This window comes from Lissotriton vulgaris, chromosome 6, assembly GCF_964263255.1.
Source record: "Lissotriton vulgaris chromosome 6, aLisVul1.2, whole genome shotgun sequence".
Lineage (NCBI taxonomy): Eukaryota > Metazoa > Chordata > Amphibia > Caudata > Salamandridae > Lissotriton > Lissotriton vulgaris.
This window is the reverse complement of record NC_141694.1, coordinates 52055826-52072185: the sequence shown is the minus strand read 5'-3', so window position 1 is coordinate 52072185 and position 16360 is coordinate 52055826. Positions and strand designations below refer to the sequence as shown.

Below are 16360 nucleotides of genomic sequence, written 5' to 3'. Positions count from 1 at the left end.
ATTACTACAAGCACCGACCAGACGGAAGCTAATCACACGTCTATACACGGCCTCGCAATCAGAACAAATAGAGGTGGGCAACACAGCATTAATCAGATGGGAAGCACTGTTGGGTGAAACTATTGAGGTACAAGATTGGGACTACAGTTGCACGCAATTGCAAATCTTAACATCAAACTGCAATTTGCGAATTATTCATTTCAAATTTCTGCATCAATTTTACTACTCTCCGATCCAACTACACAGATATGGGCTCAGACTACACGACAAATGTTACAGATGCGACGCTGACCACGCCGACTTTTAACATATAGCATGGGCATGCCCGCAGGTAAACAAGTACTGGCAAGAGATAATGACTGCACTTTCACAGATGGTAGCCGAACAGGTGCCAAATGTTCCTAGAGTATGCCTGTTAGGGATGCATAAATCAAAACCAGCAAAGAGAAGGAAATTTCCTGCGGTGTCCCTGTTGCTAGCGAAACGAAGGGTACCTATCAGGTGGGGTAGCAAGCGTCTCCCAAGATTCAAGGACTGGCTGGTGGACATGTCCTATTGTAGAGAAACTATGGATGTCTATGCTGAGGAGTTGCCGCAAGCATCGAGACCTAAAGACTTCTGGGAACCGCTAAAGCAATATATTTTACGCATTTGACCTGGGGACTGACGCAAAGAAAAAATAAATGGTCTTGGTTGAGGGGGGCTGACCGGGAGGAGTGCCTCCGAGGGGAGTACAAAATGTATATGTTGCACTGATCTGTGTCTAGGTATGCAAGTTAAGCGTAATTAGGTACGATAGGATGTCTATAGCATAAGGAAACCTAATGTACATTACCAGTAAACATTCCACCACTGTAAGTCCCTATATGTTCACTGGGAAATGCCTGATGTAAAGTGTACGGACCACATATCTGTTTATGTACCATACGATGTAACTATTTGAAATACCACTGTGAGCTGACATGTCAACTGGACGAAATAAATACATTTATAAAAAATAAAAAAAAAGCCAGGCCGCCTGATAGACGGCCGTAGTTGCTTTTCCTTAAGGCAGGAGTGTGGAAACAGGTGTATTTGCAGAGGCTCTTCTTGCCATGTTTCCTGCAATAGGATGATGTCAAATGTTTTTCTATAACCAAGGAATTCAACGTCTGCCGCCTTGTTGTTTTGCCCTTTGATGGTTCATGAGCATATCCGCTGAGGTAATATACTTGTTTTTCCACCTTGCCTCGTTAGATTTCTATGTCGGTTTAAGTGACTGGATGTGTTAATGGTTCTAGTGATCCGGAGGTGAACAGGGGCAGCTACATCTGCTGTACTCATTTGTGTGTTCGATGTATGTTCTTTTTGTGTTGACCGTCCTTGGGCTCCCCTAAGTATGGACAAGGTTTTTTGGCTTTTGCGGGTTAATCCTAATCTTGTTATGTTAAGGAAAGGGAATGGGTATCCAGTATTGTAAAACATTGTGGATTGGACTTTATTTGCTATTTGGGTGGTCCTCCAGGTTGCTTTGGTGGATTCCATTCCTTGTGTTTTGTCCAACCTAACAAATTCTATTGAGAAAAGATCAGCAGAGTGTATGCCTTTCAGTGCTGGTATTGTGACTAGGAGTTGGAGAATATTCCCTCTGTTCAAGATATCGAAGTGTCCTTTTGATTCGTATTCTGGGGTGAAGATAGTGATGGCAGAGTTCCTTGCTTGGTCAGTTAGAGATTGTTTTTATTTACAGGGTTTGGCCCCAAGTGATTTTCCATAAAGCGGTTTGTGGGTTGCTGAGTTGATACAATGGAGAAATCAGAAATTAAGAGTAGAGCCTTCTAGGCCTCGAACTGAATTTAAAGAAGTACCCAATTGTAATAGTCCTTGGCTCATTGGGGGCTCTCTGTGCTTCATTACATGCTCTAATTGCATGATTGTTTATTTGGTTTACTTCTCCTGATGCCTTAGCTGGGCCCTGACTGATCGTGTGAGCTGGCTGCTCGATTTGCAGGGTTGATGTGTTGGGATCAGCTCCCAGTAGAGGTGCTAAATGTAGTGTAGCAGATTGAGTTCAACTCCTGGCTTGGACAATGGTTCGGGGTGGGCTCCCTTGCCCCAATTGGTTGTGATGTTCTGCTATTGATGCTGACATCCTGTTTCAGTTTGGCTTTAGTTATTCTATTTTCCTTAGAGTCAATTTGACCACTGAGTGAAAACCATACTGCCGCCGACTGTGGTGTTTCCACTTTTGTCCTATTTGTGTTATCCTTGTTTCTCATAGAGTGGGTTCCCCTTGGCTGATTTGGCATTCCCTCAGCTTCGGGGACGTAAGCTATTGTTGTTTGTTCTTGCATTTGCTGCTGTGGTCGTTTTTTTGTGAATAACGGATACACTTTTGTGAGGCTAGGAGATGGTATTTTATTTCGACTTTTTCTCCTGAGTTGGCGTTCTGCTTGGGTGTTTGCTCCTTAGGTAACGGAATGGTACTAGAAGGTGGGCTGTCTTCATGACAGATCGAGAGGCTAGTGCCAGGATTTTTTTCTACAATAGGATCCCTGTTCGGTGGTTCTTTAGGCACCGCTTCATTTGTGATTGCCTTTGATTTCTCTGTGATTGGGCCCTTTGGCAGGCCGTCTACGAGAGTAGAGACCATTGAGGGGAGTGATGATAATTTGTCGATAATGGGTCCGCAACGGCAGATCAGTTTTGCTTCCTGCTGGGCTCTGCTGATTAAAAGGTTTAGTTGGCCTAGTTTTTTGTCTATGCTCCCCACAAAGAGGGCCAGAGTGTCTAATATGACAACTGCAAATCTATTTTGTCTGACTGGTAATGTAGTACGTCAACAGTCCGATGCATTGTATTTAGCAGAATGTCCGATGTGTTTAATGCCTGTTTCCCAGGTTGGCTTGGTGAACCTGAAGTCCGAGTAGGAATTGGAGAGTTTTTGCGTGAGATTGAGGTGCTAGACACAATTTCTTTAACATTTCCTTGTGTCACATCATGATTTGTACTGATACTGGGCATGGGCGGTGGCTTTTTTTAGGGAGTCTGCAGTGCGTATGAAGCTATTGGGTCCGCCCACTCCTGTGATCCCAGGTAGGAGAGAGGATCCTACCTACTTCCCCTTAGAGACCGGGAAATCCAATAAGATTTCAGAGGACTCTTTGGGAATGTCGAAGTCGCCCCCTGTTTCCGCACCTGGTGACAATTGAACCGATTTAATGGCCTCTTGATGTAGTTTAGGGTCGTGAGGGGATTTGTGGGGGGCTGTTTGAGATGAGACTGTAGAGTTGTAATCAAGTTCTGGTGATTTGTTCAGTTTGTGTCCACTTGAGACCTCCTGCCCTGGGTTTATGATCTTACCATTCTCTGTTGTAGACTCTTGTACATTTTGTACTTCCTTCCGCATTTTGAAATCGGTTAAGCCAGTAATGGCATTGCTGATTTGGGAGGGAATGGACAGGGGTCGGCGAGTGGTGTGTTACTTGGCACACCATTCCACCTCTCCCTCTTGAAAGGCATGCGGGCTGTTGATTTTGTTAGTTTTGTGTTCGCATGTTTTTTTGGGTGATGGAATGTTGGCTGTAGTTTGGGCCGCTAAGGCTCCCACTGAGACTCGTTCCACGACTAGTGTAGTCGATGATTGCAGGGAGAAAAGGGAGAGGAGGGGTTCTTGAAGGCCCTGGATTTTGCTATTGGTGGAAAATATGGATGATGCTGGGTCTTTTAGAAATTGGAATTTTGATGAGATTTTTGGTTGGTATAGGTGGGGTTGGCAGCTTCCAGGATTTAGTGCTGGATTGCTGGAAGCCTCTGCTTCGTATCCTTATTCCTCGGCTGTTAACAGAATTGGTTTTGTTTTTTCCTTCTGCTTGGCCTTACGTGCCACAACCTCGGGCTCCCCCCTTTTGCTGCCCGACCTCATATTTAAAGTGTTCTGGGTCCTCAAGCAGCCCTACTTTTCCGCCTTTCTTTTCTCCTCGAGATGCTCTTTCCAGTCCTCAGGAACCAAACAAAAGAATACCCATTATGTGCGTTGGAGGGGGTGCTGCCGGCTCCTGCCGTGCGCCTCAATGAAAGGGGAGTTGACCGCCGATGGATTTCACCGTTTGGGGTTAAGGAAAACACTTGTGCCTCCTGCTGTGTTAAATGAAAGTTTTAGGCTGCTCCTGCCGCAGTGGACAGGGGCGGCTCTAGGCCCATGGTGGCCCTGGGCAGGGAGTGTAGGTAGGGGGCCCCGGAAGAGGGGGGTCCGGGCAGGGCAGAGAGCAGAGGTCAGTGAAGAGGGGGCGGTCAGGGTGTTTGGAAGTGAAACAGAGCCGGAGGCCGTCAAATCCCTGCCAGGGGCCGCCACGCAAATATGTATCCATCCTCAGAGGATTATTATATTAAGGATATATATTGGCGTGGTGGCACCTGGGGTTTGGTGGCCCTGTACAGGTGCACAGCTTGCACATGCCTAAGGCCGCCCCTGCAGTGGAAGTTACTAATGGGCTTCTGCCTCGTTTAAGGAATAGTTCTCACGGCTCCTGCCGCGATTGTCATTGAGTTTGCAGCTTTCAGGAAAATATTACGGCAGCCCTAGCCGCTTAGGACGTTTTGTTACGGCTTCTGCCACCCGAGAAAATGTTTTTGGCTCCTGCCACACCCCAAGGCTTCACGCAGCTCCTACTACGGGAGCAGTTTGCGGTTTGCAGGAGCGTCTTTTGGTTGGCGGGTAGCGGCTGGCTTTTGACTTTGGCCCCGCAGGTTTCTCCACTCAGCTCACCGCTGACGCTCACCTGTGGTCACTCGCGGCCACAGCCTCAGCCTCACCCTCCCACCGCTCCTCACCGTCTCTCACTGCCTAACTGTCTCTGTTCCGGCGGTGTTCGTTCCTCTCTCCCTGCTCCTCCGTTGATCTGTGCTCAGCCGCCGCGGTTCTAGCGATTTTCCCCAGTGATTCCCGCAGCACCCGCACACCACGCCCGCTGCTCTCCGGTCTCTCACTCTCTCTTCAGCATGCAGGCGCTGGCCATTTTCGAACTAGGAGAATTTGGCTCTTCTCGCTTCCGCTCAGAGCATCACTACTTTTGCAGCAGGATAGTCTTGTCTTCCACTGCAAATGTATGTGTTACTGTTGCACATATGAAATTTGAGTAATGGCATTTGGAGTCCGGCTTTCTACCAGAGGTAGTTGACGTCATCTTAGCCACCAGTATACCTGCCACAAAATCCATTTATGTAGCCTGCTGGAATAAATTTGTTGAGTGGTGCAAGTCAGAAGGTCTGAACCTTATTTAGTGCCACCTTTGATGATCCATGATTTGCATTATCTCCTGCCCTCACAGTCTAACAGTGGCTATTGTAAATGGGTATTTGGCTGCATTATCCACTTTCATGCGTCCCCCAACCAGAACTCATTGTTAAAGTTGCTTCTGGCTGCTGTTTTCTTAGTTTCCTCCAATTCGTTTTTTGTTCAACTGATGAATTTGAGTCATGTGCTGACATTTGTCATGGTTACTTAATTCAAGCTGATGCACGGGTGCCAGATTCAACTTATAACTCTGAAAATTGTTTGTCTGTGGCTATAGCTTTGTCCCGTAAGGTTGATGAACTACAGTCCTTTTAGGTCTGGCATCTCTCCCCTGTGTTCTCCCTGGATACACTGGTACTTTCACTTCTGTAGTAGGGGATCTCTGTGTATAGTCATAATCTAGTGAATAGTCCCGCCCATGTGCGTGGACCCCGGCAATCAAAAATAATCTCTTAAGGTGTCAAAATAATGCAGAAACTGCAAAGACACTTAAGAGAGAATTTAAAGACAAATAATGCAGCCTATATCCACAGGCTACACTGTCCAGTACTTCAACTAGAATTTCCACCAAAAAAACACCACACACAACACAGCCTGCAGTTTCTACCATAGAGAAACTTGCCTCCCCCAGTCAAAGACTCTGGAATGATAGAGAGGAAGGTAGGGACAGACAAGCCCCATAGGCTGCCATTATGTGGCTTAAATAGGATACTGTGCCTTTAAGAGAACTTTCCAGAACTTCTCCCAGTATCCCAGAATGCATAGCAGGTCCCTCTTACTTCAGTTCTTTTTTCCGGCTCCTGCTTACAGGACCCTGGCATTGAGCTCTCCCTTTTACAAGGGTTTATTGAATTCGTTTTTGCACTTTTAACTTTTAAAAGTGTTGCTGTTACTGCTTGGTGTTCTCTTCTCACTTTTGTGCTGTTTTTAGGCGTTTTGGGGCTCCGAAATGCCTGGCCTTTTTGTCAAGTGCCCAGCATGTGAGAGGAAGAAGGCCAAAAGCGACCCCCATGATGTCTGCATCGTGTGCCTTCCAGAAGATCATGGCCCTGAGGAGTGTGTTATCTGCCAGCAACTTTCTGCTAGGACCCTCAGGGACAGATTGAAGATCAGGCTGGCTGGCCTGGAGGATAGGCGCCAACGTGCTGCAGGTGGGTCTGGGCAGCCTGGGAGGGATCCCTCTGCCTCTGCTGAGGCCCCTGGGGGGCTCCCCAGGGGCAGGAAGTCCAGCCAACGATCCCATTCTCCGTCGGCGTCGATGGCATCGACGACGGCGTCGAGAGGGATGACGACGGCGTGCTCCCCTTCTCCCCGGGGCTCCGGGTCGAGACGGCGCGACGGCTCGACGGCGAAGGAGAAACCGACGTCGAGGCCGCCGTCGACGTCATCGTCTTCGTCGACGTCGAGGTCATACCGACGCCGAAGGCACATTGACGTTCATCGACGCTCGCCGTCGAGGCGGCGCCGACGCTCGCCGTCGAGGCGACACCGTCGGTCGTCGTCGAGGCGACACCGTCGATCTCCATCGCGGCGACGCCGCCGATCGACGTCGAGGGGCTCCTCGACGTCGGGAACATCAAGGCGAGGACGGCGCTCGTCGTCGAGGGCGGACCGCCCGACGTCGAGAGGACGCCGAAGGTCGACGTCGAGGAGTCGGCGTTCGACGCCGAGGGGGAGGCGGTCGACGCCGAGGAGACGGCGCTCGACGCCGGAGTCCAGGAGACGTCATTCGACGCCGGAGAAGCGTCGTTCTGCGTCCAGCAGACAGCGGTCAGCGTCGGGGAGCAGGTCACCCGCTCCAAAACGGCGGAAAAGGGACTCTAGTCCCAGGAGTCACGCTGCTTCCAGCGGTGGTCGCAAGAGGAAGAGGTCGCCTGCGGATGGGGATGGATCTCCGCGCCCCTCGCCTGGAGGGACACCGGGCTCGGTGTACTCGGAAGTGTACACTCCGCCCCGGCCCAGGACTCCGACTCCTCCCCCCGTGCCTAAGGAGGACCCTCCGCCCAAACCACCACTGCCTTCAGGGGACACTCCTCCACCTCCGGTCCCTCCGCATGGGCCCGCACCGCAGCCGAAGGTTCCTCCTCCGAGGTCCACTTCCCTGCCGTCCCTGCCTGCTCCTCCCAAGGGGACTCCGAAACCGAAACCCCGGGAGGAACCGAAGACGCCTCGTGATGAGCCAAGGAAGACCCCTCCGCGCAAACCGAAGGAGCGCCCACGGGCTGGCAGGTCTCGCTCTCGCTCTGGGCGGAAGGACAGATCGAGGCACAGATCATCCACGAGATCGAGGCACCGCCATAGGAGGCGCGAGTCTCGCTCTCACACGAGGTCCTCTGGGACCAGGGATTATTCACCTACCCTATCGGGGTCTCCGGACACCAGAGTGTCCCCGATAGATGACCTGGTGGCCTTTCAGGACGTACTGTTGCGGGGCGCAGCGAAGCTCGGCATCTCCCTGACGGTGCCTACACCGAAGACATCGGTCATCTTCGAGACGCTGCATCAGAGGCATCTGTCTCGTCCTCTCCTGCCCCTGGTGCCGGGCCTGGAAGAACCTGCTATGGCTCTGTTTCTCACCCCGGCTGTGACGAGGGCGGCCCCTTCGAGATTACTTAAGAAGTACCGAGCTCCCGAATCGGATCCGGCCTTCTTGAGGGCCGAGCCTCCACCTGACTCCGTCATCGTCACGGCGGCCCGCAAGCAGCATGCCACCACCCCGACCTCCACGGTTCCCCCGGACAAGGAATCGAGATGGATGGACTCGGCAGGAAGGAAAGTTTGTGGTACTTCCGCGACCTCCATGAAAGCGGCGAGTGCCACGGCTTTGTTGGGTCGCTACGACCGCGCCCTCTGGGACTCCCTTGAGCGCTTTGCGGAGCATTTGCCCCGGGAGCAGCGTGAAGACTTCACGGAAGTCCTGAGTGAGGGGATGCTGGTGGCCAACCAGATAATCAGCGCGGCTGCGGACTCTTCCCTGTTGGCGGCTCACGGATTTTGCCACGGGATCAACCAGCGGCGTCACGCATGGCTCCGGCTTACGTCCCTGAAACCGGACGCACAGCAGAGGGTGGCCAATCTGCCGTTTTCCGGTGAGACCCTCTTCGGGAAACATGCCGATGATGAAATGGCCCGCATGAAGGCGGAGGCCGAAACGCTGACGGCTGTGGGCCTGGAAAAGCCCAAAGAGACCAAGAAGCAGTACCGCCCCTTCCAACGGCGGTTCGGCGGACAGGGCCGAGGTCGAGGACAGGCCTCAGGACACTCCCAGCAGCAGCAGCAGTTCCGGAAGCCGTTCCAGAAGCGGCAGAGGGGCAGGGGAGGCCAGCAATCGGCTCCGGCGCCCAAGGGCCAGGCGGGGCCTAGGCCCTAGGAACTTACTTCCCCCGGATCCGTTACCCACTCCGGTAGGGGGAAGCATCCAACTTTTTCTGGCAGAGTGGAGACAAATTACTCAGGACAAGTGGGTGCTGAATATTGTTTGCAATGGATACAGTCTTCGGTTCACCAGCCCTCCTCCAGCTATTCCCCCGGTCAGCTCGCAGTTTCAGCTGCGCGAGCTTCAGGCGGAAGCGGATATCCTGTTGAGGAAACGGGCGATAGAAGACGTACCTCGGTCTCAGAGAGGAAGAGGTCTGTACTCCCGGTTCTTCCTGGTTCGCAAGAAGGACAAGAACGAGTTCAGGCCCATTCTGGATTTGCGACAGGCAAACAAATGGATTCGCAGAGAAAAGTTCCGCATGCTGTCGTTGCATCAGATTTACCCTCAGTTGCAACAGGGGGACTGGCTTTGCGCTATAGACCTACAGGATGCTTACTTCCATGTGCCCATTGCACACAAACACAGGAAGTTCCTGCGGTTCCAAGTCGGCACCAATCACTATCAATACACAGTACTCCCATTCGGACTGAAGTCTGCGCCGAGAACGTTCTCGAAGTGCATGGCGGTGGTAGCAGCACACCTGAGGAAGACCAAGGTGTTCGTCTACCCGTACCTGGACGATTGGTTGATCAAGGCATCCTCCTTCTCGGAAGCGCGAGCACACTTCCAGAAGACGTGCGTTCTCTTGAACAAGTTGGGGCTGCACATCAACATGGCCAAGTCTGTCCCGACTCCGGTCCAATGCATACAGTACTTGGGAGCCTCCATCAATACGCTGTCAGCAAGCGTGTCTCCTTCGGAAGAGCGACGATTATCACTCCTTCGAAAGGCTCAGGCTCTTATGACGACTCCATCTACAACAGTGAGGACGGTGTCTTCTCTACTGGGATCGATGGCCTCTTGTATCTTCCTGACGCCACACGCACGGCTGCACATGAGACCGTTGCAGGAGTGCTTGGAGGACCAGTGGGATCAGAGGAAAGGATCTTGGGACGACAGGATTCGGCTGTCGCTGCATGCTCTTCAGTCTCTGAAGTGGTGGTGTTCGGCGGAGAATCTCCTAAAAGGGGTTCCCTTTCACAAGGACATACCCAAGCAGACTGTCGTGACGGATGCGTCTCTTCTGGGATGGGGAGCGCACTCCGGGACTCTACAGATTCAAGGCACGTGGTCACCGATGGAGGCCACGTATCACATCAATTTCCTGGAACTCAGGGCTGTTCACTTGGCGCTGAAGGCCTTTCTTCCGTCCTTCCAGACCAACTCTCTGCTTGTACAGACGGACAATACCACCACGATGTATTACCTCAACAAGCAGGGGGGCTCGAGATCGCGCACCCTGTCTCAGGAGGCGCAGACGATCTGGCACTGGCTTCTAGCCAGAGGACTGTCGATAACGGCCACCCATCTGCCAGGTGTGCAGAATGTTCAGGCAGACGCACTGAGCAGGCTGCTTCAGGAAAACCACGAATGGGTCATAAACGACGAAGTACTAGGAGAAGTCTTCGCAAGGTGGGGAACTCCAGACGTAGATTTGTTCGCCACCGCCGAAAACAGCAAGTGCAGAGACTTCGCCTCCAGGTACTTCCAACAAGGGACGCTGGGGAATGCGTTGTGGATCAACTGGACGAACAGCTTTCTGTACGCCTTTCCTCCCATTCCCCTGATTCCGGCGGTGCTCATCAAGCTGGCCCGATCCAGGACTCGGATGATACTCATCGCCCCGGAGTGGCCCAGGCAGTGGTGGTTCACGGACCTACTTCACCGGTCTCTCCTTCCTCACATTCGGTTGCCGTGCAGGCCGGACCTTCTCACGAAGTTCGGGGGACGGATGTTACACCCCAACCTCTCGTCTTTGAGTTTGGCGGCATGGCTCCTGAGATAGTGCAATATGGCCATCTGAATCTGCCCGATGATTGCATGGACATACTGAAGGAGTCTAAGAGACCTTCCACTCGGACTTCATATGCTTACAAGTGGAAGAGGTTTTGTATATGGTGCCATTCTGAGAACCATGATCCTACTACCTGCAAGGAAGATGTCATCCTTCCTTATCTTTTACATTTGGCGCAGTCTGGCCTTAATGTCCATTCCATTAAGGTACATCTTGCTGCATTGACTGCCTACAGGAAATGCCCTTCACAGACTTCCTTTTTCCAGATCCCTGTGATCAAAGACTTTCTGGAAGGTTTGAAGAAAGTATTCCCTCCTGTCAGGCTTCCTTCGCCTTCGTGGGAATTGAATGTGGTGCTGTCCAGATTGATGAAGGAGCCTTTTGAGCCTATTCATAAGGCTTCGTTGCAGCACCTGTCCTGGAAGGCGGCGTTCCTCGTGGCCATTACATCGGCCCGCAGGGTGAGTGAAATTCAGGCGTTGTGTTGTAATGAACCTTATACTGTATTTCATGCTGCTAAGGTTGTTATGCGTACTCACCCTAAATTTCTTCCCAAGGTTATTTCTGATTTTCATATCAACCAGACTATAACTTTGCCTACGTTTTTTCAGAACCCTTCATCCCCAGCGGAGAGGTCTCTCCATTCCCTGGATGTGAGGAGGGTCTTGAAATTTTATCTGGATAAAACCAAAGATATTCGTAGGTCTGACCAGTTGTTTGTCAATTATGGATCGGTCAGGACGGGTCTTGCGACCTCTAAGCAGTCCATCTCTAGGTGGATTGTGTCCTGCATACAATTGTGTTATCAGAAAGCTAATAAGACCTTAGGGGGTAAGCCTAAGGCTCATTCCACCAGGGGCAAAGCTGCCACGACGGCTCTGCTCCGTAATGTGCCGGTTGCTGAAATATGCAAGGCAGCCACTTGGAAGTCGGTTCATACCTTTGCTAAGCATTACTGCCTGGACACTGACGCCAGGGCAGACGCTCAGGTTGGACAGGCTTCGCTGCGGAATTTGTTCGCACAGTAGTGGCGTTATGTATTATTCTCCACCGCCGCTTTGGTGTGGGGATGGGCTTGCCATTCTATTCACTAGATTATGACTATACACAGAGATCCCCTACTACAGAAGGAGTAGTTTCTGTCCTGTAACTCCAGTTCTGTAGTAGGGGTATCTCTGTTATAGTCATAAGCGCCCGCCCTCCTCCCCGGTGGAGATTGTTTCATCATACAAGAATGCGACAGGTCTGGCGTGCTTCGCCTTCAAAAAGAACTGAAGTAAGAGGGACCTGCTATGCATTCTGGGATACTGGGAGAAGTTCTGGAAAGTTCTCTTAAAGGCACAGTATCTTATTTAAGCCACATAATGGCAGCCTATGGGGCTTGTCTGTCCCTACCTTCCTCTCTATCATTCCAGAGTCTTTGACTGGGGGAGGCAAGTTTCTCTATGGTAGAAACTGCAGGCTGTGTTGTGTGTGGTGTTTTTTTGGTGGAAATTCTAGTTGAAGTACTGGACAGTGTAGCCTGTGGATATAGGCTGCATTATTTGTCTTTAAATTCTCTCTTAAGTGTCTTTGCAGTTTCTGCATTATTTTGACACCTTAAGAGATTATTTTTGATTGCCGGGGTCCACGCACATGGGCGGGACTATTCACTAGATTATGACTATAACAGAGATACCCCTACTACAGAACTGGAGTTACAGGACAGAAACTACTCCTTATTCTTCATTCCTATAGAAGGTGGTGTCTGCATTTCATATTGGCTAATTTATTTCTCTTCTGGTTTTCTTCCCTGCTCTGCAACCGACCAGGTAGGAGAGACTGCATAGATTGTATGCCAGCCATGTGGTGTTTTTCTATGTCAACTGCGCACACCAGGCCAGAGTAGATGATGAGCAAAGAATAGCAAGGCGGAAGCACTAAGAGCACAGTTTCACCTTATGTTCCGCTCTGCATAAAGATCTGCAATACCTTTGCCAGGGAAGACCCTCTGGCTGACTATTAGTGCCCACTCTGAGGACTAAGGCTGCTTCCTCCGCTTTCACCAGAGGCCTTCGGGTGGCTCACGTCTACCAGGTGGCAACTTGGTCATCTTTGCATACATTTGCAGAATACTGTCTTACATCTCTCCCATACAGTAACCAATCTTGTACCAGGGCTGTGCTCCGAGGCTTCTGTGGTTACTCTGCACTACTTGCTCCAACCTTACCATAGGTGAGTAACTTATTCTTTTGACTCTTTCAAGAACTCCACAAACCAAGGGAATGTGGATGTGGTTTAAGACATATTAGAGTGCAATGATCCTCATCACTGGGATACTAAGGAGATAATTCAAGGCCTTTTTTATTCCCTTACTCAATTCACTGCCTTCTCTAGAGTGTAAAGATACCTTCTAGAGATATGAGTTCCCCATTTGAGTCTATACACAAAGCAGAAAAAAATATGTAGTATGGAACAGAATTTTTCTATTGCCCGTTGCATCTGAAAAGCATATTGGAGAATGTTGAACTTTGTGTGCTAAGAGACCTTTAAACAAATTCTTACAAGTCAAGGTTTTACAAACCATTGCCCTAGAAACATTCTGGGAGTACCCTTCATCTGTGATAAAGCGTCTACTCTCACTGAATGCTTAAAGATGGTTCAATTTCTGTCACAATTGCAGCAGGACATTTATGAATTATAATCGGCTTATTGTCTCCTTTGTCCATTCCAACAATGGACATGCATTTTTTAAAGAAGGACTTGCTCACTGCACAGCGGCTAGCACAACTTTGACACAACAGTGTGCCTCGGCTTTATTTGCACGGAGCCTTTGATTTATGAAAACTTCATGAAGTACTATTCATAGCAGAATCAATAGTACACCCAAGCTTACAAAGCCAAGCATGCACTAAGATACCACAACTGTAATAAAGAAGTCATTAGATTCTGGTAGTTTTTCATCGAACTTGAAGGTTACAGGTAAATACAAGATACACAAATCGCAACCCATACACTACAGGTACTTGCTAGCACCAGAGAGGCACGCAGAACCTTTTCACTCAACACTTTCATCAGCATTGTCGCATATTCGCGCTTTCATTTTTAACATATTAACTCACTTTGACATGAAAATCTTTATCCTTAAGGAAATACAAGGATGAAAATGGTGTGTTTATGTATTGTTGATTGTCTATGCAGAAAGGCTAATGCAGTGAAGATCTAATTAAAGCAGATATCCTCCTGTCCTATCACGAGTGGTATTCTAGGCATGTAACTCTATAAAGGTGTACCCAACGTGCAAAGCTCCTTTTATGGGGCAACAACGTTTCCTCTTCTTTTGAACCCAGATAGCACTACAATAAACACTTAAAACAATTTGTTTCTTCCCCAGAGTGAAGGAAGTTTACAGATTAGAAGATATGGAAAAGATCTTTTTAAGGTAAGTTAAAAGAAGTAGGTGTAAGAAATGTGGCTCTAGTATCTCAATGTTTTCACTGATGCTTAACGTAGTCTTGCATTTTTATTGACAAGAGAAGAAATAAATGCATACATTCGATACATTGTCATGACTAAGTTTTGTGTTATACCTACATTTTAAAAAATACTCTTCATATTGTTAGGACACCTGGATTTTCTTTTGTTGTGTGTCTAGGTGTGGGATTCTCATGAGTCATCCTCAGCCTGCTTCAAATCTCCTGGTGTACTTTTTAGTTACTTCCACGTTTTCCTGCTTTTAGGTGTAAGTGGAAGCTGTCTGGTTGCAAAGGACCTATTGTATGCTTACAGAAAACTTACTGTGGGTTTATACTCACCTCTTGCTTACCATAGGTGAACTTTGTCATTCTCATTTGCTTGCTTCTTATTCAATGGCCTGCCTTTCTCTTCTTGTGTTCCTATTGACTGGCTGTATCCTTTAACCCCTCACTTTTTTGAGAACTTCTTTTGCTTTTTATGTAAGAACTCCATGAGAGTGCATGTTTTTTGCAGCTTGCTCCCTTGTGCACATCTCCTGCAAAACTACCCCACCCCATGCACTCTGTTTTGCTCTCCCCATTTGTGCTTCTGCCCTGTACCCTCTGTTGCCCTCTCCCTCATGTGCGGCTTTACCCTCCTTACCCACCTACCTTCATATTACCCCCTGTTGATTATCCTGCCCATCCACACCCCGTTGCTCCTTCTCCCCTGCACCTGCTCCATTGACCCTCACAGGGACTGTCAGCAAATTGATGCTGGCTTCTTCGCCTTACAAAAAACGATCTCACGCTAGTGATATCAGTTTCATGCTATTGACTTTTCACATCTGATAGAGACGTCTAGCCGCAGATTCCTTAACTTAGAATATCCCCAGGTGTCAGACTGGATCTGGCTTTTTTTTTGCTGCAGCAGCAGCAGCACCTCTGTGCTCTGTGGGACGGCACCACACGACTCCGCCCTGACGTTGTCTACGTACTTGACATCAACGAGGTCATATAAGTCCCTCCCGACGCACTGACTTCAGTTTCCTTCTTTTCCGCGTGCAACGCGGATCCGGAGTAAGCGGTTTCTCTGGCCTGTTTTCAGGCCCCTGATGACTCTTCGCGTCTGGAACAGTGTGCGATGCCTTCGGGCTTTAAAACGTGTACCACATGTTCGCAGCAAATGTCCACGACAGACCCACATCTTACCTGTATGTGGTGTTTGGGCAAAGACCACGACTCAAAAGATTGCGACGCCTGCCAATACCTCAAGCCGAAGTCCCGGTGGGAGCGCCAGATGAAGCTCCTTTCGGCTCACCTGTCCCGGTCGGAGTCATCTCGTCCTCTGGCCTCATCATCGCTGGCAGGCCCCTCTGGTAAATAGTTCCGGTGTTGGTCGCCCTCTGGCGCCCGGAGACGTTGTTCGCCCCTTATGGGTAAGATGTGGCGCATGTCGCCGAGGTCCTCGACCTCACTTCCATCTGTTGTCGGGGGCACTAGTTCCCGGAGCCCTACGGACGTGCGCCCCCGGGAGTCGACCTTTCACACGGACCTGAATGGAGGCCTATGCCGCAGCTTTGCAGGCCTCCCTTGGGTCCTCTCCTGTTCCTGGGGTGTCCTCGGAGCCTCCGCTATTTACAGGGTACTGACGGACTCGCCGGTGGGTTTCACCCCCAGCGTCAAATAAGCCCTTACCTTCCAGGGATGGAGGAGATATGGGGTCGTCAGGGTGCGGCCCGACTGGGTCCCCCTCTATGAACCATAGCACCCCTGCCACCCCACATAGTCCCATGGGGCTCCCTGTGGCATTGCAGGTGGCTGCTGGTGCTCAAAGCCTTGCTTCGAGCACACCTCTGCCTTCAGGGCAGGCGGCCGCCTGTCCGGAGCCGGGGTCGGCGCGGGAATTGCCTCCCCGACCCCGCTTCTTATTTCGGAGTCCGAGCCTGTTGTAGTTGAGGCTGAGTCGGCGCCGGTGCAGCGCCGGAGTCTTGCCTCCCCTGCTCCGGCGCCATCCCCTTCTTCGGAAGCAGAGCTTGTTGTGGTTGACGTGGAATTGGTGCCGGACGGGCCGACTCGGCGCCGGATGGAGCCAAGTCGGCGCCGGGTTGTTGACACTTCTCCGGAAGCTTCTGGAGAGAGTTTGGCGTCGCCTTCACGTCCGGCGACGCCGGATATATCCTTGCCCGTGCCTCCCTTAGAATTTGTGGACCCGGCAGGATCCCCACCTCCTCAGGAGCCCCTGGAACCGGCAGGCTCCTCGTCTCTGCAGGAGCCCCATCAGGACCCCCATTCGTCAATGGGGCTCCCTTCCTTTGGGCATTGGTCACCCCCCCAGTGTCTTGGAAGACTTAGTTTACAGCCCTCACCTACAGATT

The 16360-nt window shown here is 50.5% G+C and overlaps 1 protein-coding gene across 1 annotated transcript in view; it reads left to right on the top strand.

The window, feature by feature from the left end:
• The window catches only part of CMTR1 (cap methyltransferase 1), a 1053443-nt gene that overhangs the window by 909918 nt on the left and 127165 nt on the right, over positions 1–16360 (top strand). The window contains exon 21 of the mRNA XM_086925906.1: positions 13922–13969. Coding sequence (XP_086782032.1) covers positions 13922–13969 — 48 coding nt within the window. The remainder of the gene's footprint in view (positions 1–13921; positions 13970–16360) is intronic.